Source organism: Ammospiza caudacuta, chromosome 3, assembly GCF_027887145.1.
Source record: "Ammospiza caudacuta isolate bAmmCau1 chromosome 3, bAmmCau1.pri, whole genome shotgun sequence".
Classification (NCBI taxonomy): domain Eukaryota; kingdom Metazoa; phylum Chordata; class Aves; order Passeriformes; family Passerellidae; genus Ammospiza; species Ammospiza caudacuta.
This window is the reverse complement of record NC_080595.1, coordinates 93,483,227-93,506,242: the sequence shown is the minus strand read 5'-3', so window position 1 is coordinate 93,506,242 and position 23,016 is coordinate 93,483,227. Positions and strand designations below refer to the sequence as shown.

At 39.2% G+C, this 23,016-nt stretch overlaps 1 protein-coding gene across 2 annotated transcripts in view; it reads left to right on the top strand.

Moving 5' to 3' along the window:
- ZNF292 (zinc finger protein 292) overlaps positions 1-22,338 on the top strand; it is a 52,699-nt gene extending 30,361 nt beyond the window's left edge. The window contains exons 5-8 of one of the 2 annotated variants that reach the window (XM_058801046.1): positions 4,707-4,909; positions 7,650-7,786; positions 8,962-9,103; positions 10,792-22,338. In XM_058801046.1, the coding sequence (XP_058657029.1) occupies positions 4,707-4,909; positions 7,650-7,786; positions 8,962-9,103; positions 10,792-17,961 (7,652 nt within the window). In that variant the 3' untranslated portion in view covers positions 17,962-22,338. Of the gene's footprint in view, positions 1-4,706; positions 4,910-7,649; positions 7,787-8,961; positions 9,104-10,791 lie in introns of those variants that run through there. The other variant, XM_058801047.1, reaches the window with a different exon arrangement.
- Positions 22,339-23,016: the final 678 nt, after the last annotated feature.

Sequence of the window (23,016 nt, the reverse complement as noted above, 5' to 3'; positions counted from 1 at the left end):
GAAGTACACCAAAGTGTTTAAGGTTATGCCATAGCCTATGCAACGTTAAAACACTGCACTTCCATCCTCAATTTCTATCAGTGTGGCTTGTGCTCTTTAGCATGAACTTTTCCATCCTCGAGGTTATGATATAATCCTTCAAAGGGAGTGATGGTATAATCCTTCAAAACTGTCATTGGTATCTCCTCTGCTGATACTGAGGGTGACTGGAGGAACTGTCTAGAGGAAAAGGATCTTTGATAACCTTATGAAAAGCCAGGCTGCTGCTGCTGCTTTTTTGCTATCTAATTCCAATTATCCTTAGAATTTAAACCTGGATGCCAGGAGTTGGGTTCTGGAATTTTTCATAAGTTTAAATGTAGTAGGGAGGCATCTAAAGAATATCTCACTGAAAGGAGAATCTGGATACAACCATCACTATCCAGAGATTGTCAAGGTGGATAACAGGCAGAATGTAACAGCCAATGTGGATCTATTTTCAGTAATTAGAGCACCTGTCACCAGAAGCTGAATGATACGAGTAGCCTCGGTTTTGACAGAAGGAAAACGTGTTTTCATCCTGGGTATATTCAAAGCAGACATCTGGAACTTCTTGTACCCTTTCTCTAGACACTGTGCCACCACAGAGGCATCTAGGATTGATGCTGCATTCAGCAGAATTGTGCTGAGATGTTTGCATGAAGGATTCTGAGTCCCAGCTCCTGGTTGATATGGAAAGCATCAAGTCAGTTCAGAGTCACCCATAGTGTGAGTGCATATGTGGACTAACACTTGAAGATGATGGAGAAGGTGTCATGGCTCAACCCCAGCCAGCAGCAAAGCCCCACTCAGATGCTCTCTCATTCCCCCACCAGCAGCACTGGTGAGAGAATAGGAAGGGAAAGGTAGAAATCTCATAAGCTGAGATAAAGACAGTTCCATAGGGAAAGCAGAAGCCATGCACACAAGCAAAGCAAGGAATGAATTCCCTGCTTCCCATGGGCAGGTGGGAGTTCAGCCATGCCCAGGAGAGCAGGGCCCCATCACACCTCAGGGTCACTTGGGAACACAAACGCCATCGCTGCAAACGTCCTCCCCTTCCTCCCTGCCTTATATACCGAGCGTGATGTTCCATGGTCTGGAATGTCCCTTTGGTCAGTGGGGTCACCTGTGTCTCCTCCCAGGCTCCCCAGCCTGGCAGCACAGAAATCAGGAAACGCCTTGGCTCTGTGTAAGCCCTGCCCAGCAATAACAAAAACGTCTCCACATCATCATCACTGTGTTCAGCACAAATCCAAAACACAGCCCTGTACCAGCCACTGTGAAGAAAATTAACCATACCCCAGCCAAAGCTAGTACACTGTTTCCTGACTAGCAGCTGAAGTTCTTGGAGATGGATTATCCATGTGTATATTCACCTCCTGGCTTCAGCCTCCCTGGCTAAAGTAAGGCTGATAAGACATAAAGGTGGTGGATTAATCTGTACCTATGCTACATCTGATGAGGGGTCTGGTAGTAGGATTATGAGTGCTTTGTAAGGCAGATACTCTTTGTGCTCTTAAGTCAGCTAAAACATGGCATTAATCTGGACTGTCTTCCACAGAGAACCTGTTAGTGCCTGGAGCTTATTTGTGCTCTCATGTGCCGCTAATCTGTGGATTACGTTTTCTCTGCTTTAGTCCATGTGTGGTACGAGCAATACCTGTAGTAAAAGTTCATATCCTTCTCGTGAACTTGGCATGGAATCACTTGGTAGTAGGGCCTGATATGCCAGCTATGGAATTCAAGGGAATCAGAGGGAAACTGCCCAAAAGGTTAGATCCCAGTCTGTCCAAATTAATTTGCTAGACTTAGTAGATTGTAGTACCACCTGTCAGATGCTATCTGCACATCTTCATTTTCCCTCATGTTCTGCAATTTTATATGAATTTTGCACGTCTTGCACAAACATGTTTGTGAATTTTAATGGATGAGAGAGCATTGCAGAAAAATTACATTCAATATTTGTCCAATAATTGTTCCCATTAAATATGTCAGGGTTTACACTCATAAAGTTTAAGTGATTTTTTCTAGAAAAGCACTTGTGTCTCAAAGCCTTTTTATAAATTACTATTGGTATTGTAGGCTAGCAATTTGTCCACAATAACTTTTGAAATTTACATTGTACAATAACATGTATTTATCAAGTATTTGAAAATAAACAAAACCTTCCTCAGTAACCTCAAAATCTTATCCTTAAGACTGTTCCCCACCATAAACTTAGTCCTGTAACCCCTGTACTGTTTTTTTTCTTGAAATGTCTCCTTTAGTTCAGTTACAAAACAAATGTATTAAAATTCATGTTTTGAATAGCTTTCAGATGTTAAACATAATGGTTATAATCACTGGGATTGGAATAAAGGCTTAAGAGCTAATATGTAACTGGTAACCCTGAGGTCTTCCTGTGCCTTGTTGAGAAGATAACAGAAAATGTGCTGATGCTTATGCAAGGTAGGCTGGCTAAGCAGTAAACACTAAAGGAAGGGGATTACTGAGAACTAGCAGATAGAATGTAATGTTTACGATATTAAATGCAGCAATTATAGTAATAAATCGGAGTGAAACATCTTGGATTACCAATATATCTTAAAGTCTAAGGTCTTCCTGTATCTTGTTACAGAAATAAGGTAAAATGTTCCAATGTTAGTCCTGACAGACTATCCAGGACTAAACGTTTTGGGTGAAGGGATTATTGGTACCTGGTGGAGGAAGAGCAAGGCTAGGCTATTGAATGTGGTTAGTCACAGGGTCATTTGTGGGTTGGCAGGAGTGTGAATGTCTTTTATAATGCATTGGTAATGATATTAAAGGAACATTTATCTGCTGCTTAGAATGTCCTCTAATAAATACAAAAACAAATGTTTACCCATTGTCTGTTAGCGTGCTGTGGTTTTCCTTTGTTACTGCATACATACAAATCTGGTCATAGCTTCACTGCCACGGGGAAAGGAAGAAGGAGCTCATTTGATTTGAATATTCTTACACATCAGTTAGCCATTGCTGATCATCTGTAGCGGGGTACAAGGGTATGGACAAATAACTAAGAAGTTGGTTGAAATGATAATCCACCCATAAATCTGAAAATGCCTTAAAGATAATGATGGGGTTTAACAGGCCTGATTTCTGCAAAAGGCAACATTTTCTGCCTGAAAGTCTTGTGCATTAAAGTGGTAAAGAAAATGGTTGACCTGATTCTGATTTCAGGATAGACTTTTAGTAATGTTCCATATAAGCAGCTAGAAGAAGGAGAAATCATGAAATGAAGACAGTAGTGAATCAAACTAAATATATGGAGAGAAGCAAAGAATGAGATGAGCTTTTTTTTTAATTAAACCATGTTTTGTGTTCTACTAGTTCAAGTATTACAGAGAGAATTTTTTAGATGTTGAAAGTACTTATTTCATCAAATCGAAACAGGATTTGAAAAGTCAAGAAAATATAAATTAAGTGAATGGACAACATGATTTAGGTGGAATTCCGGATTAGGAAATTAAAAGGTATATGACAGTTCCTATCAAAATGTATCAGAAAGTGAGCACTGCAGATGACCAGAAGGTTTTGGGACTACTCAAAGGATGGAAAAAATCTCATTCAGAAATTATCAAGATTTTACTCCTAATACTGAAAGCATATCATGAATGTGCTAGTTTTCACAAAAGAAACAAAAATCAGTAGAAAAAGTCTGCTGGTTTTAAAAGATGTGAGAATGTGTTATGAAATTGAAGTGAGGGCACTTGAAAACCAAGGGGTTTTTTATGCAGTATATATCTACCTTGTGAAAACAGGGAGGGCATGATGTCAAAAGGATTAGAGAAAAGTGATTGTCTATGTGTCTAGTTTTAATAATTGACTTTAAATGTTCTAGAGGTAGTACTAAACCACATGCTTCAAAGCTAAAGCAATTTTGATCTTGAAGATCTGGATGAGACCCAGATATTGAAGATTCAGAACAGTAACCTGTGTTCCCCTTTTTGTAGAATTTTTATGCCTTCTATTGAGCACCTAGAGTTGGACTGTTAGTGTAGACTACAGAGTTTGACTCTGGTGGGAGCATGTTTGAAAAATCCAGTTCAGTACCTATCTCTTCTGAGTTTTAGACTATGCACAGTCAAATGTATGCAAGATATGCCAATTTTTCAAATAAGGAAAATTCTTTGGTTGAAGAACCATAAAGTGATTGACTGTGTTCTGTGTGTATAATATGAAACATTTCACACCAATAAAAACAGGTTCGGAAACTTTTGTACTTATCACATATATCCTTCAATAGCAAGATCTTTAAAATGCAACGTTAGCAAAGGCATAGCACAAGTGTACAGAGGGTGTGAGAATAGTGGCTTTGTGTTGTCTTTCTGTAGAACTATAATTAAATTGTATCTAAATATTTTAATATTTATATGATCTCTAAGTCTGTTTTGTGTGCAGCTGTTTAGCCAAGAAATTAGAATGAATTAAAACCTGCAAGTATATAAAAGGTCTGTGACAGGGAATCTTTATGATAAAGAAGTGCAGTTCACTGAGAAACTTCACTCATCTTTGCTTCGCATCTTTTGTATATCTGTTTTGATTTGTGTAAATTTTAGGGTCAACCATGATGAGTAAATACAGTCTGTTAACTCTGTAACATGCATGTAATGTTTTGGCTTTTTTTTTCTTTTTTTTTGGTTTTTTTTTTCCTTTTTTTTAAGTGAATGAATTTTTAGTGTCAGAAGGCCCTGTCCTGCTGGATATGCGTATTAAGCACCTAATGAAAACAAAGCAATTAACGCAAGCTACTGCCCTGGCAAAACTCTGCTCTGACCATCCAGAAATCAGTGGGAAAGGCAATTTCAAACAAACCTACCTGGTCTGTCTTTGTTCGGGATCACCAAATGAAAGGCTAATGGAAGAAGTAAGTAAATAAAGAACTTTTTTTCTTAGACATTTCTTTAATGGTAGTAAAGTCACTAATCATAAGCTGGTGTTCTTATAGAATAGCTTTTTCTTTTAAAATATGATCTAAAATATTTTTGGTATTTTTTTCTTTTCATTCAAGTCACTTTTAAGCTGAGTAATGACTCAAAACACTCATGGAAGTGTATTATTAAGTCATTAATGGGCATTTTCTGGCTGTGCAATAATTTTGTGCTTGATTTTGCTTAAAGTATTTTAAAACTCTGCCTCAGACCTCCTTAGTAAAGTGAAGTTAATAATTTTCCCACTCTTATTACTTGAACTATATTGGTTTTTGTGTATACCTAATACATAGAATGGGGCCCTTTAGATGCTGCCTGCAGCTCAGAGAATAAATGTAACTTCACCCAAATTCCTGGGTGCAATTGAAGGTGAAATCAAATCTTTGGTCTGGTTTGTAATATAAAATCCTTCTAATTTAAATACAGAAGTCAGAGAGGAGATGACAGCTTTGCTCTTTTGCATTCTTTCAGGTGGCATCTTCATTTTTCACTCCAGACTTTTAGCTGAGCCTTTTTCCTTCTTGAAGGAAAACGAACTGCAAATGTCACTTTTCTTGTCTGCCAGTGTCTCTGCTGTCTTTTTGTTGCTGTCATCTTTTTATGTTAAATATTAAGCATATTGCAATTGAACCTAAAGGGATAAGAGTTGTGCACTGATTAGAGCTGGAAAACTTTCCTGCCCTAGATACAGATGAAATTCTAAGATGACAGTTTCTCACTGACCATGTTCTTCAGATACTCAGTAGAATTGGATCAGTCTTGCTCTCCTCCCAGCTCTGGCTGCTGCAGACCCTGTCAGAACAGGCTCAGGAGGGGCTGTGACAGGGCTGTGCAATCTTGCTTTTGTTTGCTGGAGACATGCAATGGAACTTTGAATTTATGACCCTGCAGATAGGCTTCCTTCATTACTCAGCCCAACACAGAATGGGCTGGTTCAGTGAATGAACTGTGAATGCCCTGGACAAAAGGAATGGGTTAGCCTTGTTTCTTTGGATGCCATAACATACAGTTCATACTGGGTTATCAGAGAGAACCTAATCCAGGTATTTCTGAGTTTTGGATTGCTTAGATTAGCAGCTTTGGCTAACTGTTTGCAGTATTGCTAACAGTTTTGGAAAGATCATGTCTTACTAAGAAAAGGCAGATAAGTTTAACATGTCAGGGTAGACTTAAAAACTGAGAAGGACTGTCATTTTTGTAGTGTGAGACAGCAAGAAAATAGTAAAAAAAAGGTGCAAAAAAGTATATTATCGGTGTGGAAATTTTTATATCCATTCAGACTAGGTAGGAAAGCAACATTTAAGCAAGTTTTCAGCATGGTTTCCAAATAGTTTCTTCAATAATGTGAAGAATTCAGACCTACAGTATGTGAAATGGTAGACTGACAAACTTAATGTAGAAACCTTTGTTAGAAACAGGGTCCCTTAGGAAGTGTGACAGGCTGGAAAAGCTTTTAATGAAGTTCCCTTATTATAAGTTCGGTTTGCTGGATACTTCTCTAAGCTTTTAATTGATAGTCCCTGTCTGAGATGGGGCACTGAGCAAAGCAGACTTTCAGTCTAAATTGCTATTAGATTTATACTGTTCCAGGTTAAGAAATGCAGTTTTCTCTAGAGGATGACTTTGAGGTTATTAAACCCCCAGTGACATTCAGTAAAGGGCTATTAGTATATTTACAAAGTGTCCATTTAGAGGTGTGAAAATAAGTAGTTGTACTATTCAAAATTGTAGTTTGATTGCTGGATGCCGTGGTGCCCAATCCAGCTGTGCTGCCGCCTTACCCAGAGTGCCGGACCAGCTGGGTGTTTGGGTGAGCACTTCTGTTTCTTGCTTTGGGTGGTCTTGTGATTTCTCAAGAGAGACTTCCAACAGTGCTGTTGTCATAGTCAAGCTATTCTTCAGCTGCTGGTGTCAAAGAATAAATACCAGCATGTCCTGCCAGATGCACTAATTGATGTACTCAAACCAGTCTGCTGAGAATCAAATTAGACAGTATTGTTACAGCAAGTGCACTGATTCAGTATTGATACAGCTGTCTAGTAGTACTGGGCAGCTGTGGTTTTTCCTTTGATTTGCCATAAAACTAAGTACTTCCATTGGTGCGTGACAAATAATTTATATTGCACAGACTGTAGTGTTCCTCTAGAACAGTATTCAGATGACCTGCTTCTTACTGTACAGCTTTCCTTTTCTTCATATCTTTGATTTTTCAAAAAGTACTAGAACAGTCATGTTAAACCTCAGATTCATTAACCATCCAGCTCATTGTGTGAAAGCAGTAGTGGCATCACTGACAAGTAAACTGGATTAGAATTACAAGTAATTTTCTTTGTTGTGTTAAGCTGCAATTTGAAGTTATAAGTCTTCATATCACTATTGCCAAATGTATGTGATATATATGAATAATTAATATACTTTAAAATTCTTAGGGGACTGGGACACTAGATACAAATAAGTCACATCTAAGAAAAAAGTTTATGTTCACTCTAATAAGACAGTTTTTCTGGTGGCATAATGAGTTTTGATACTAGAAATATACTGATTTGCTTTCATGCTCATCTCTATCCAACTGTTAAATTAAAGCTCTGAATTATTGTCTTGCAAAGGCTAATGTGACTGTGTGTTTGAAAATGCAACCACTTTCTGAGTCTTGTTCTTCTCTTTCTTCTCTTCTAGATTGCAGAAGTAGATTGCAAAGATGCACTAGAAATGATCTGTAACCTGGAATCTGATGGAGATGAAAAAAGTGCTCTAATTCTATGTGCAGCATTTCTATCTCGCCAGCTGCAGCAAGGGGAGATGTACTGTGCCTGGTGAGTTTGAATCTTGTTTTCTATCCAAGAACAAAAACTTAGTCTGGGGAAGATACATAAGCCATAGGTTAACTTTCTTTAGCTTGATCAAATCTGTGAGCTCAACAGAAAGAAGACTCTTGGAAAGCTAGAAAAGAAAATAAATAGATTTTGCAAGATAAGCATCCATTGCAGAAATTTGAAGGGTATATGTGTGATGAGGCAAATACCAATAGCTGGTTAATAATTTTTCCATAGAAATAAGAAATTTAATAACTGCAGGCAATTGGTCAGCATTATGTCAGCATTTAATGAGTAAGTACTGTTCTTTCTGTCCTGTAATAGCACAGTGTCTCTTTCTAACAAACTTAGAAAGGAAGAAGCTCTTTACTACTACTGTAACCACAATAATAAGCTAGATGAAGATACTTATTGTTTGGGGCTTGCTTTCTTAATGTGGGAACAAGTAACTGGTCTTTGTTGGCAGATATTTGAGCTGTTAGGGTTTTAATTTCCTTCTGCTAACTAGCAAACCTGTATAATTCTTGAAGAATTTGATTTGTCTGTGCTTCTATGTGCAGCAGCAGGAGAAAACTGCTAATGCAGGATTTTGCTTTAAGAGATTCTGCTGAAGTTTTGGGTGTTACAGCATTTCACAAGGTACTAGGTACTTTTGGCTCTTTGCACCTGAGGAGGAATCAGCAAATAAGATAATGTAGATACTGTGATACTGTTTGGCTTTAGGAGCTAATTCCTTGCTAAATCACAGTCACATCCAGCTCTTAAAGCAGAGTAGCTTTAGAAAAGGTGTATCTACCACAGAGAAAAGCCAGGCTTCTGTAGGTATTAGTAATTACTAAGAGTTCAGAAGTATACAGTTCCAGTCTGTGAATAGTAAACTACTGTACAAGACTTCTTTTTTTCCAAGGCCACATAATGAGTAAATTATGTAGCATAAGTTGTGGTAATACAGGTTTTATTCTGAACTGTCCTTCTGGAAGTGAGGCATTGTCATAATTTTGAAATTTAGATACTTAATAGTGTGGATATTTTAATAAAAGATAAGGTGTAAATAAATAAATGGCAGGCTTTTTCCTTTCTCAAAGACAAAATGGAAACTGTTCTTAGTCTTGCATTTCTTGTTTTAAGACTAGTGGTTGCATTGCTGGCCCTGAAATATTGTTCTCTTGTTCTAGGGAACTGACTCTTTTCTGGAGTAAACTGCAGCAAAGGGTAGAGCCTTCTATTCAAGTGTATCTAGAGAGATGTCGTCAGCTTTCTGTGTTAACTAAGACTGTTTATCACATTTTCTTCCTGATTAAAGTAATTAATTCAGAGGTAAGGATACTCCTGAAAGAATATTTTTGCCACTTTCAATGGAACAGTAATCAGGAAAATTTATGAAAACTTCTTTGACATCCTGTCTTTCTGTATAGTATTAGTTTCAGGGCAATCCTAATTGGTTTTAGGAATGGCCATAGCTACTTCCTTCTGCAGGTAAATTATAAATTTATTCATTTTGAATCATTAAGACTTTGGTTCCTTTCCAAAAGAGTAGGATTAAACAGAAAAGCTGGATGCCACAACTGAGATGAAGAAAGAACCAAAGGTGAGGTTATGGCCTCTAGGTTTGTCTGTGTCCTCTAAATGTGGTATTTTCTGTAAGGAGGCCCTAACATTCCTCACCATTATTTTCCATATTTCAAAAATTACAGAAAATTGAGAGGACCAGCTTATGAGGAAAGGAAATGAAGGGTGTATGTTAATATATACGAAAAGGAAAATTACAGGACATTAGAAAAAAAAGAAGAAACTACAAAAAAACCCCAAAAACTACAACTCAAAACCTTTTGAATTGCCACTTATGAATGCAGTTTATTTTGATAAATGAAATACTTGTCACCTGTGGGCTTAGGTCCAGTGTTTTATTACAACCCTGCTCATCTTTCTCAGCTAACCTTGTCATCTAGTTTTCTTAGTTTCTTTAGTAGTTGCAATATTTAATATCGATAGCCAAATTGAGCTCCTATGAAGATTTCTGTAAGTTGGGAAATTAATTCTAAGAATAAAAATTCCTGGGTTTGTTTTTCAGTGTTCTGGTACAGCTAATCATGGGCTTCTAAATTTAAAGATTTTTTGCCCCCCTGTAAGATGTGAAATAAATTGGAATTAGAGAGGGGGAGGAAAATAACTTTCACAGAGTCTTGTGATATTAAGATCTCTGCCTGCTCTGTGCCATATTGATTTTTCTCCAGTGAGCATTTGAGCAATTACTTGTTGGCAGAAATTGGAGACCATGTAGGTAGTAGACTTGTACATTCATAAATTTACTGAACTTTATTCTCATGTATGCCACAGCCCCTCTCATGCATGCCTGGCAGCATAAAGAGCTTGTAAAGTCAATGTAAATGTAAATGGTGTTGCCTTAGGGTATGAATGAGTAAAGACCACATGACCTTTAGAACATTCAAATGATGGAACATTTAACAAAATGTAACTACACACACTGCTTTCAGTTGGACTGAAGCCATGTGTTCAGTTGAGGTCAGTTGATTTCTAAGTTATAGATCTTTCTGAAGATCATGTGTTTTTTTTCTTTAACTGTAGCAGTTTCTGCCATTTGATTTCTACTCAGTGTTAAGTTGATGTTTCATAGAAGCTCATCTCAAATACCTGTGGCACAAGTGATAGGCTTTATTCCAAGGAAAAGGCTCAATATTGTTCTAATACAAACCAAACACCTCTAACATACAGTCCAGAAGTGCTCAAACTAGACAGGACATGCAATTAATTGGTCTTTAAGTTGTATGTAAACTTCAGCATTTGTTAGTAGCATGAAGACAAATTATGCAATTTAAGGAATAGCATCTGAGGAAAATCCATTCTGTTTCTTGAGGTAAAAAGTATTACTGTGAATGCCAGGTGCATTTTTTCTGACACTTATGATTGAATAATGACATCTTTTACTTTAAAAGTATAGAAAGAGTTAGATAAAATGACTTACTAAAATTAGTCTTGCTTTACAGATTGATGGTGCTGGACTTGCAACATGCATTGAACTGTGTGTGAAAGCATTACGCTTGGAATCCAGTGAAAATGCAGATGTCAAGATATCTATTTGCAAGACTATCTCCTGCTTACTTCCCGATGATTTGGAGGTGAAACGTGCTTGTCAGCTGAGTGAATTTCTTCTGGAACCCACTGTGGATGCGTATTATGCTGTTGAAATGCTATATAATCAGCCTGACCAGAAATATGATGAAGAGAATCTTCCAATACCAAATTCTTTGCGCTGTGAGCTCTTACTTGTACTGAAAACTCAGTGGCCTTTTGATCCAGAGTTCTGGGACTGGAAAACTCTGAAGCGTCAGTGTCTGGCACTTATGGGAGAGGAGGCATCCATTGTGTCGTCCATAGACGAACTAAACGACAGTGAAGTTTATGAGAAGGCTGAGGATGACCAAGAAGATAGTAAAGAAACTTCTCTGAATGGCCTTGCTGGCATTGATGAGGCTAACAGCCTTCTTAGGGGTATCAGAGATGAAAAGCAGAAAAAGAGAGAAATCAAAAAACTCAGAGAGAGGGGGTTCATATCAGCTAGATTTAGGAACTGGCAAGCTTACATGCAGTATTGTGTGTTATGTGACAAGGAATTCCTAGGTCATAGAATAGTTAGACATGCACAGAAACATTATAAAGATGGAATTTACAGTTGCCCTATTTGTGCCCAAAATTTTAATTCTAAAGAAAACTTTGTTCCCCATGTAACTTTGCATGTGAAAAAATCTAGCAAAGAGAGATTGGCTGCTATGAAGCCACTGAGGCGACTGGGAAGACCTCCTAAAATAGCAACTGCCAATGAGAATCAGAAAACAAATTCTGTATCCAAACAGGAGCAGCGACCCATTAAGAAGAACAGCCTCTATTCAACAGACTTCATTGTGTTTAATGATAACGATGGCTCAGATGATGAAAACGATGATAAAGATAAACCTTACATACCAGAGATAGTGCCAGTTCAAAAGCCACCCCCTGTTAATGAATTCACCTGCCCTGTAACACTTTGCAAAAAAGGCTTTAAATATTTTAAAAATCTAATAGCACACGCAAAGGGCCATAAAGATAATGAAGAAGCTAAACGTTTTCTTGAAATGCAGAGCAAAAAAGTGATTTGTCAGTACTGTAGACGACATTTTGTAAGTGTTACTCACCTGAATGATCATTTACAAATGCACTGTGGCAGCAAGCCTTATATCTGCATACAGATGAAATGTAAGGCTGGCTTTAACAGTTACGCTGAGCTGCTGACCCATAGGAGAGAGCATCAAGTCTTCAGAGCTAAGTGTATGTTTCCCAAATGTGGCAGAGTGTTTTCTGAAGCCTATTTACTCTATGATCATGAAGCACAGCACTATAATACCTATACCTGCAGAGTCACAGGCTGTGGGAAGGTGTACCGCTCACAGAACGAACTGGAGAAGCATGTTGAGGATCACAACAAGCAGCCTGAAAAAGAAGAGCAGCCTGAAAACCAAACTGATCAGCCTGATCTTAGTCAGCCTCCTAAAGCTAATGAAAGTACTGATGGAGTTGCAGTTAAAGAGGAATTGACATCTCCTCCTGCTGAAAACCGAAGCAGTTTCATTGAAGGAGAAAACATCTGGAACCAAATCAAAGCAGAACCAGTAGGGAATGAAAGTGTAAATGCATCAGTGAGTGTACTGCAGCAAAGCAATTCCTTGCCTAATGCTGGTTCAGAGCAGTCTCCTATGGGTTCAATAAAAACAGAAGAAACAGTTCCAGCAGGCAGCATTAAGCTGTCTGTTGTTAACCAGAAGATCCGAGATAACTTTGTGAAAAGAGGTAAATTGGCTGCTACTGCCAGTAAAGTAGATATTACTAAACCTGGAGTCCAGCAGTTGTGCCCATCAGTTGACTCTTGTCTTCCAGTTTTCCAGGAGAGAAAGGAGGAAGGCTGTCTCAGTCAGACTCAGAATGTTCAAACTGTCACCTCAGACACATTAAAACCAGAAGCCCTTGAATCAAAAAGCTTAGAAAGACAAGTGAGCATTGTAAATCCATTCAGCATGCAGAATCAGACGGGGTATCGAAACGGTGTACCCATTTCCAAACTTGAAATTGAAGACAGTATTAAAGCTGCAGCTAATCTATATAACCTGCCTTTAAAAACTTTAGAAAGTATTACATTTATTCCATCACAGCCTAACATAAATAGCTCTTTAGTTCCAGCTGTGTCACCAGCAGCCCCAGTTCAGAAATTTAATTGTCAGGTTGAGGGGTGTACTCGAACGTACAATTCGTCACAGAGCATTGGCAAACACATGAAGGCAGCCCACCCTGATGAATATGCTGCTTTTAAAATGCAGCGTAAGAATAAGAAGCCGCGGAAATCCAGCAATCTGCAAAACGTGCCGAATGATGGGAAGATTGTGTATCTTATGCCATCACAGGTGGGCAATCCCAGTGGTGCTGCTTTTACTGCACAGAACAAATCAAATTTGAATCCCACCTCTTCCAGTCAAGTGCAGCATGTCTCAAGTACTCTTTTCCCAACCCACCTAGAAAATCTGGCGAATCCTATGTTGCCTATAGTGGAGAGTGTCATAAATCCAAATTTGTCTGCTCGTATTAAAAGTGAGCCTGAGAGTGTTTTGTGTTCACAAATGGAAAATTTGTCTGCTGCAACCTTACCTACCCAGTTGGATGATCTGGCAAAAACAGTTATGCCTCTTAATATTGATGGTGGTTCAGATCCTTTTCTTCCTTTGCCTGCAGAAAATGGTCCAATGTCTCTATTTCCTTCATCAGCAGAGAATCCTCCAAATTCAGTCTTCTCACAACTGGAAAATAACACAAATAACTTTTCTTTGCAACTAGAAGGAAACGCTAGTTCTGCCTTCCCAAAAGAGGAGACTGTTGATCAAATATTTCCCTCACAACTGAGTAATGAAAATAACTTCAGTGAAACTAGTTCTCAGCACCCAGCTTCTGAAAAGGTGAAAAAAGATCGTGGCAGGGGCTCAAATGGGAAAGATAGGAAGCCAAAGCATAACAAGCGAGCAAAGTGGCCAGCAATAATTAGAGATGGGAAATTTATCTGTAGCAGGTGTTTCAGAGTTTTTACTAATCCTAGATCACTTGGTGGTCACTTGTCTAAGAGGTCTTACTGTAAGCCTCTTGAAGGATCAGAAATTTCTCCAGAAGCTCTGCAAGCTAATGGACAATCTTTGCTTGCCAGTATGATTCTTTCTTCAAATTCATTAAACTTGCAGCAACCTCCGGATTCTGCCTTCAATCCAGAGACGTGTTTTAAAGATCCATCATTCCTCCAGTTACTTGCAGCCGAAAATCGTTCTGCACTGCAGACTATGTTTCCACGGGCCAATGTGACTAACTTTAATACCAGTGGGAATGAGGAAGGTAATCAAATTATAAAGCAAGCCTTGGAAACTGCAGGCATCCCAAGTAGCTTTGATAACACAGAAGTACTTCCACGTGTGGTTACAACAAGTTGTGTCTCTGGTACAACTCAGATGAATGCAGCTGTTCTCCCCAGCTCAGCCACGCCCTCTCTGCTGCAGACAGTCTGTAACCCCAGTACCCTGCTGACTGACCAAAACAGGACCCTCAATGCCAAAATTCCTCCATTAAATGAATGCAAGACTTTGCCTGTTTTTGCAACAGAGGACTTAATGCTAAAGACTGTTGAAAATGGCTTGTGTCCTAGCTCGTATTCTAACACTGTTGCAGCAGCACAAAGCTTTGCAGGGAACAGTTCACGTGTTTCAGTTATTAGTAGTCCCAAGAATCCAGGATCAAGCAACTTGAATAAGAAGGGAACTAGCTCCTCAAAGAGGAAGAGAAAAACACCTACACCCCTGCTTGTGCCCAATACATCACAGAAATTAGCAGTAAACAATGCAACAGTAATGGGACTTCTAGCCAAAAGCACTGAAGGAAACATGCAAATACAGGGAGAAAGTTTTCAGTCCAACTTGCTGGCAAATTGTGGCTCTCAAAGAGTGGTGGAGAACCTTGCACAGAAACTCAGTAATGTTGACAATCAGTTATTCATGGCCAGTATCAAAGATAATTTCAAAACAAACCTTGAGGCTCATACAGGTCTGCCCCCTTTAACAGTAAAAACTGAAAATGGGGATTCCCAAATGATGGCTACAAATTCTTGTGTGCAGGCAAATTCGGAACAACAGATTTCACAGGACAGCGTTATGCAGAACTTCGAAAAAACCCTGGAAATAATTAAAACTGCTATGAATTCACAGATGCTTGAGGTGAAAACTGAAATTCAGGATACTGTTGCTGCTTCAGGACAGAACTTGCAAGTAAATAACACCCAGTCTGCTTCAGAAAATTCAGCACACAGTGTAAAACTACCCACTTCTACACAGCTTGCTGTGCACACAGGGAATGTTACTGCCGCAAAGGGTAGCTCTACTCAGGCTGATATACCTCAAAAGGTTGATACTCAAATGTCAGAAATTTTGGAAGGCTTGCAAAAACTGAAGCTAGAAGATGATTCTCCCATTCCAATTTCTGAGACTGTTTCTCAGTGTCCTCCAGCAGATAAGCTAGCACCAGCAGTTCCTGTTGTATCACTTGAAAATAAACCCCTCATCCAGCTATCTCCAGAGGCAAGTAACATTCAGTTTAGTGATAGAGTTAATAAACCTTTTGTATGTCAGAATCCTGGCTGCAGTTACAGTGCTATGACAAAAGACGCATTATTTAAACACTATGGCAAGATCCATCAGTACACTGCAGAAATGATACTAGAAATAAAGAAACATCAACTGAAGTATGCCCCTTTCAAATGTGTTGTAGCTACCTGTCCAAAAACATTCACAAGAAACTCCAATCTCCGAGCACACTGTCAGCTTGTACATCATTTTACAACAGAGGAGATGGTAAAATTAAAAATTAAGAGGCCTTATGGCAGAAGATCTCAAAATGAAACCGCAAACACAGCCCCACTACCTGTTGAAATAAAAACTGTGCAGACACTAGTAATAGAAAACAAAACTGTAGCTCCATTGGTCAAAGAAACTCAGATGAAGGAAGTTGTAGAGCCTGTAAAAGTATTGGAAAAGCTTCTACCAGAAAATAATATTCCTGAAAGACTGGAAAAACCTCCCCAGGTGGTTTCTGTTCCACTGGAGCAGCACAATCCAGCATCTTTTGATGGTATGCAGGAACAAGCCAAAGTACGCAAGGCAAGGAAGCACAGGAAGGAGAAAGAGGAGAGGAATGGTAGGAAGCCCGTAACAAAATCTCTGGAGTTCCCCACTAGATACAGCCCTTACAGACCGTACCGGTGCGTCCATCAGGGCTGCTTTGCAGCTTTCACAATACAACAAAACCTCATTCTTCATTACCAGGCTGTGCACAAATCAGACCTCCCTGCTTTCTCTGCTGAAGTGGAGGAGGAGAACGAACAAGGCAGAGAGGAACGTGAGGAGGTGGAAACCAAACCTGCTGTCAGAGAGTTCAGGTGCGAGGTCAGTGATTGCTCTCGTATTTTCCAGGAAGTTACCAGCTTGATACAGCATTATATGAAGCTTCATGACATGACCCCAGAGCAAATTGGTAGCATGAAATCCGCTCCAGAAGTGGGAAGGTTTTTTTGTGACCAGTCTCAGTGTAAGTCTTCGTTTACAGCGTATCTTAATTATGTCGTGCATCTTGAGACGGAGCACAGTGTTGAGATAAAGCCAAACAAAGTAGAAGATGATGGCATGTTCAAGTGTGACTGTGAAGGCTGTGACCGTATTTATGCTACTAGGTCTAACCTCTTGAGGCATATTTTTAACAAACATAATGACAGGCATAAAGATCATCTAATAAGACCCAGGAGGCTGACACCAGGCCAGGAAAACATTTCAAGCAAAGCAAATCAGGAGAAACCGTTGAGGTCTAAACAGAGAGGACTCAAAAACAGATCAGGAAAAGAGGGCAGCAGGCTGTCAGTGAAAACAAAACGAAAGAAAAACATGAACTTGGAAAACAAAAACTCAAAAGGAATACAGGTTCAGGAAAATAAGGCTTATTCACTGAAACGCGGCAAGTACGTGTATTTAATAAAGGCCAGAAACGATGCCTTATCGGAATGTACCAGCAGGTTCATAACTCAGTATCCCTGTATGATAAAGGGATGCTCGTCCGTAGTCACAAGTGAAAGTAACATAATAAGGCATTATAAATGTCACAAACTGTCCAAAGCTTTTACTTCCCAACACAGGAATCTTCTTATTGTATCTAAAAAACACTCTGTCTCCCAAGTAAATGAAGCCTCCTGTGAGCAGGAGGAAACTGATAAAAAAACTGATGTGAAAGAGCCTGAACAGAGTTTGACAGCGAGCAATAATGATTCAAGCACAACTACCTTATCACAAAAGGAAACTGAAAAAGGTGAGAAGGATGAAGTGGACGAACTGACAGAACTATTCATTACTAAACTAATTAATGAGGATTCTTCAACTGCTGAAAATCAAGCAAAAATCTCTTCCAGTGTAAATAGTGACTTGCAGGAGACCAGCTCCTGCCCCTCAGAGAAGCAAAAATCAAACAACCTGAAAAGAGTAAATAAAGAAAAAAACGTATCTCAGAGTAAGAGAAAGAGAGCTGAGAAAACAGAGGAGGCACTGCCCAGTGGCGTGAGTAACCTGCACAAGGAGGAAGAGACCGCTGTTGCCATTCAAACGGCCGAGGAGCAACCTGCAGCTTTTGACTGGAGCTCATTCAAGCCAATGGGTTTTGAAGTGTCGTTCCTCAAATTCCTTGAAGAATCTGCTGTGAAGCAAAAGAAAAACTCTGAAAGAGAATACCATAGCAGTGGAACCAAAAAAGGATCCCATTCAAACTCTCGGAAAGCCAGCGAGAAGGCCCCCGTAGCAAGTGATAACGTCTCTGGGTCGTGTTCTGAACCTGAAACCCTTGTAGTGTTTGCCAACCCATCACGGCTTCCATGTGGTGATAATGTAAAGATAGTGTTAGACAAGACTCTTAAAGACTGCACTGAGCGTCTGTTGAAGCAGCTTCAGGAAATGAAACCTGTGGTCAGTTTGAGAAAGCTCGAAGGACGTTGGGAGGATGATCCAGAGGTTATAGCTGCAAAAGTAATTGTTTTGGGTACTGAGGAGGGGGAATCAAAATACTGAAAACCTAATGTGTTAAACCATGACCTGTAATAGAATTTATTTTGAATAGGAAGCCATCAAGCATGCTAGTAACTGTGGAGCTCTTTTATTTTGAAGTGATTTAATCTAGCAAAAAACATGACATGAGTCATGTAAATGTCTTATTTGTTTTTATCCCTATGGGACTTGAAGAAAGTAATTGCTTCAGTTTTGTAAATACTTGATCAAGACCTCAACTTTCTATCAGATTGTCCTTTCCATAAACTAAATCTTTGTGAGTTGTCTGTGATTGGTATCTTTCACCAGGTTACTTCTCATGTATAACAGTTTTCTTTATTTGTAGATACATTTTTTTGTATATATTTATTATTGTAAATCATTTGCTGCCACCAGCAGTCTGTAAGTCTAAACTATTAAATGACACATTTATATTCGGAATTTTAATTTGTAACTAAGTGAGCAAGTTTTTAAAACTGTCCTTTAATCATTTTAAATTAAGAACTTTTGAACTAAAGCTAGCTAAGTCTGCCATATCCAGTTTATTTTGCATAAAACATTTATTTACAGAAGAAAAGCTGGATAAGATCACATTTCATAGGTTAAACGTACTGACACTCTCATTTTGTAAATTTTAACATCCAGTATCTATGGATGATATTCATATGTAGTTAACACATAAATATATTAGTTTTCTTATAGCTACATTTTTCATTGCTTTTAATTGGTTACAAAGCATTTATGATTCCATAATAAAAATGGAAATGTGAATAAAAATAGTTTGCTACATTGAAGATTTAAAACAATATTTGGTATTAAAGAATCCGTTGTGAATGTGATAGAAAATTAGTAGTGTGGAGCAGTGTATATATTTGAGGTGGTGATTTGTGAAGTAGCCCAGTATTGCCTTAAATAAAAACACATTTCATTTCTTGTTTTATACATGTGATCTTATAAAGGTTATTTTTGTTTCTGTAACTTAGATTGGTGTATAGTTTAATTTTTGTTAAAAAAACAAAACAAAACAAAAAAACTTCAGAAACCGTTTTTGTAAATAATGGGTTTATAAAACAGATGGGTTTATTTTGATAATACCAGTTTGGTATCTATCTATAAAATACACGAGTCCTTATTGCCATACCATTAAAAACTAAATAAACAAGGCACTTTCTGAAAGGGAAGTGAGATGGTGATCTTACAGATAAACTCGGTGGTTGTGCTCTGTTGGTGGCATGGGCTCCCTTTGCGCTCTCTGCCTCTCGCTGACTGCATGTGGCACCTGTCACAGCCTCTCTTTTCCACACTGGAACGAGCCTCAGAAGCTGCTGGTGCTGCTTGTAGTGCCCGGGATTGGAGCAATTCCTCTGTATGCTGCTAACTGAAATGACAGGTATCCCGTTTGTTGAGTAACCAAAAGTGTGAATGCATTGGTGGGAGCTGTCAGTACCCAGGAATCTTCAGTGTTGGTTTTCATGCGTGGTTATGTTTGACTCAGCCAGCTGGATTGTGTGGTACCAAAAACTTTTCTTGGATTATTATCGTTACTGGATGTGACCTACCTTCAGTAATATAAAAGAGTCTTCATCTTGGGTGAGATTGGCTTGATTTTTTTTTCTATAAACTTGTCTTGCTGTGTAAAGCTTTTGCATTTAGTGCTAGATTTGACTGCTTGTAAGCTATTCGCCTGGAATCTCTGACAGTTTTCCTAAATATCAGTGCAGAGAGCACCTTCGTTCAGCCGAATGAAGTGACTTATTGCGAGAGTGAGGATTATGTGTGAACAGCAGCAGCATTGGACCTGGGGCACAGCCCTTGGTTTGCTTCATGGTGCTAAATTGCTTACCTTCGCAAAAAGCCTGTGCTTCCATTTCAACAGAGCCCATCAGCTCCTCTCACTTTCCATCCCTCCCAAGTGACCAAACTCTTACTATGCCACGTTAGTAAATCAAAGGTGCAGTCTGAGAATGATAAAACCAAAACAAACCCTTGCATTGTGACTCTTAAGAGTGATCATTATAATCATTACAAGTATACAGTGCCATTTTCTACCAGCCAGAGGCCGCTGATCCCCCTGGATGGAGCTGCTGTTGGATACCAACGACGGTGATTGTACAGGGAACTTCTGCAGGGAAGAAGAGGGCAGAGATCCTCAGGAGAGGATCCTCAAAGCTCACCTGAATTCTCTTGTTTTCAGCTGTACCTAACCAGTCACTGTCAACAGACCTCGCAACTGTTAGTCTTTAGAAGAATGTTTGTGTTGTGTAAGTTGAATAGTTTCAACATTCCCAATGATTGATACTGTATCATTTGCAGTTCTTGGACTGAGAATAGTATACAACTATTTAGCTACACAGTGTTATACTAGAATGCTATTTTCAAAAAGGATTTAAAAATCCAATGCCATAAATATTCAGGAAGCAAGTTCTGATTTGGATCTGAATTTCTGAGAATAAAATATTTAATATTGTCTCATCCCAATCAATCCAATTAAAGCAGATGCTATACCCATATAGTTAGTACGTTCCCTGGCACACTCCCTTTTACATAGTTACTGACAGCCTGTCCAACAGGTAAGCTAGTATGGGGCTTGTTGTTTCCTTTTTTAAATAGCCAAGAGGAGTATTTTGAGCTTAAAATGTACCAAAGGCAGGGTCTGATTTAAAATGTCACAGACTGCAGAGGGTACTCTAGTTTGTAAAGCCACCTACAGAAACTCCCAAGAAGATAAAGTTGGTGTTTGCATTCAGATGTTTTACCTTGGGTGATAGAGAAAACCTCCCACCCTAGCAGTTGTAGCACACCTGGATGAGCAGCCTCTCTGGGGCCTGTAGCCACAGCCCTGCCCTCAGGGCTGCTGGGTGGGAGGGGGCTTCAAGGTGGCCGAGCCAGATGTACCTGCAGCACTTCAGCCTGCTTTGGGGTGCCCCAGAGTGCTGGCCTCACTGCCCAGTCCCCTGTCTTCTGCCTTTTCTTTCTCCTTCCTCTGTGTCTCTGCCTTCCAGAATTATCACCCATTAACTGTGGAGCATTCAAACAAGGTCCTTTCTTTGAAGCCCCATGTTGCCATCAGGAATGTGCTGACTACAGCTGCAGGTGTTGCTGATGGGGAAGCAACCAAATTGAGGGGTGTGTCTGAATGCAGAGCATGGACTGTTTTGTGATCAAAAGACACCTCTAAACTGACAGACTCTCTGGTGCTCAACTATGTCTACAAAGAAATCTGCTATTACCTGAGCCCTAATTCAGGGTAAATAAGAGTAGTGGGTTTATCCCCACATGTTTCAGAGTAGTCCTTCTCAGCAGGATGGGGGAATGGTGGCTTCTGGAGCATTCTGCTGGGACGTTTGGTTTAGGATGCTGGATAGTAAGTGAGCAGTGCTTGTACAAACAGTACTGGAATCAGTTGTTGGGTCGGGTGAAGGGCAAGTAGTTGGCTAATTGTTGCAATTAGTTTCTGTGCCAAAGAATTGGTTGGGGCTCCCACCTTTGTGCAGGGGAGGAGGGACAGGGGCAGGGACAGGCTACACTGGGGTTTAGGTCCCCACGTTGTAGAAGGTCCTGCTCATGCGCTGCTCAGCCCTGCCTGCTATGGAGATGATACAATTAAAGGGATAGGAAATGGGGCCTCTGGTACTGGAGAAGGGACTAGAGGAAAGAAACTATCAGCAAATAGCGAAATATTTTGTCTGTGTCTTTTTTTTCAAACTTCTTCTCTCCCAAGGCAAGAAGCTTACTTGCATTTTAAGGAAAATGAGAGTCTATGTAAGACACAGATCTTTTGATGTTTGCAGGGATGTTTTGAAATACTAATGAGGTAAATATTTTTGTATGAACATGCATGCAGTGATTATGTTATTTCTCCATTACAGTATGGGCTCAGAGCAGCTTCCTATCAATTGTTTATATCCTTGCAGAACATAGAACTTGAGTTCAGTTTTTTAAAATGTTAGTCTGAGTGATTCAGAAGTTTAGGGACCAAACCTGTAAACTCCTTTGAACCAAAAATGTAACAGCAAATGCCTTCAGGGGTGCATGGATGAGTGAAACTTAAACTGGAGAACAAAAGCATATAAAAGCAGAGAAAGGGAAGGAGCCAACAAAAGACTAAATGGTTGCCAAGAGCAAGGGTTCAGAAAGCAGATGAATTGGTTTCTGTTCTCTCAGGTTAAGTGATGCTCATTTTCTTTTCATTAGTAGCCATGTCAAACACACAAATTTTGCAGCACATGATGTGAAGGCTACTTGGCAATTTGCTGCGAGTGAGTCGGGTTATGTGGAGTTGGTCCATAATAATTTTTCATAGTATTTCTCATGTAAGGTACTGGCTTTGTCAAATCTGGAGCATCCTCCAAGACTCGAAACATTGATTTTGGGATTTATTTATAATGTCTTGGCTGTTGGAAGGTAGAATTAAAAATAAAACTTTGAATATCCATTCCAAAGAATTAGAGTTCTTGTTTGATGGGAAAATTTTTGGTCTAAGTGGTAATCTCTGACCAGTCACAGAGCTTTAGGGGGTCTCTAAAACCCTTCAAGCCCTGACTTAATATACTTTTTTATTAGAGAGCGGCTAATGCACTAATTTTATCAGAAACCTGTGTTGGCTAAACTGTGTTTGCTTCTCTTCATTTTCTATCAAATAAACCTTACCTTAAAAACAATGAATAAATATTTTTTCATTAATGTGCTCTTAAAAATCTGTCCACAGTTATTAAAACCCAGATATTTCAGAAACATTTTTTTATTTTATAGTTTTGCCCTTGTCTTTATAAAAGGATGCATGAGGGTCCAGACAGGCCAAGGTAATTTTGGGGTTTATTCTCAGTTACTTAAGCTGCAGCAGTTGCAGTTTCACAGGGTTCATGGGCAGTTTTGCTTCAGACACACTTTGGTGGGCTGTGTCCAGGAGCTGCAAAAGACTTTCTAACTGTATTTCTGTCATGAGCTGCCTTCTGTGTATGTAGAGGTTTAACAGAAAATATTCTGAATTGTATAAAGTGCCCTGTCTCTATATATAAGCACTGATTCAGCATCAATCAAGAGTTAAAACTATCTGGCTGCAAGCTGGTATCTGAGGGA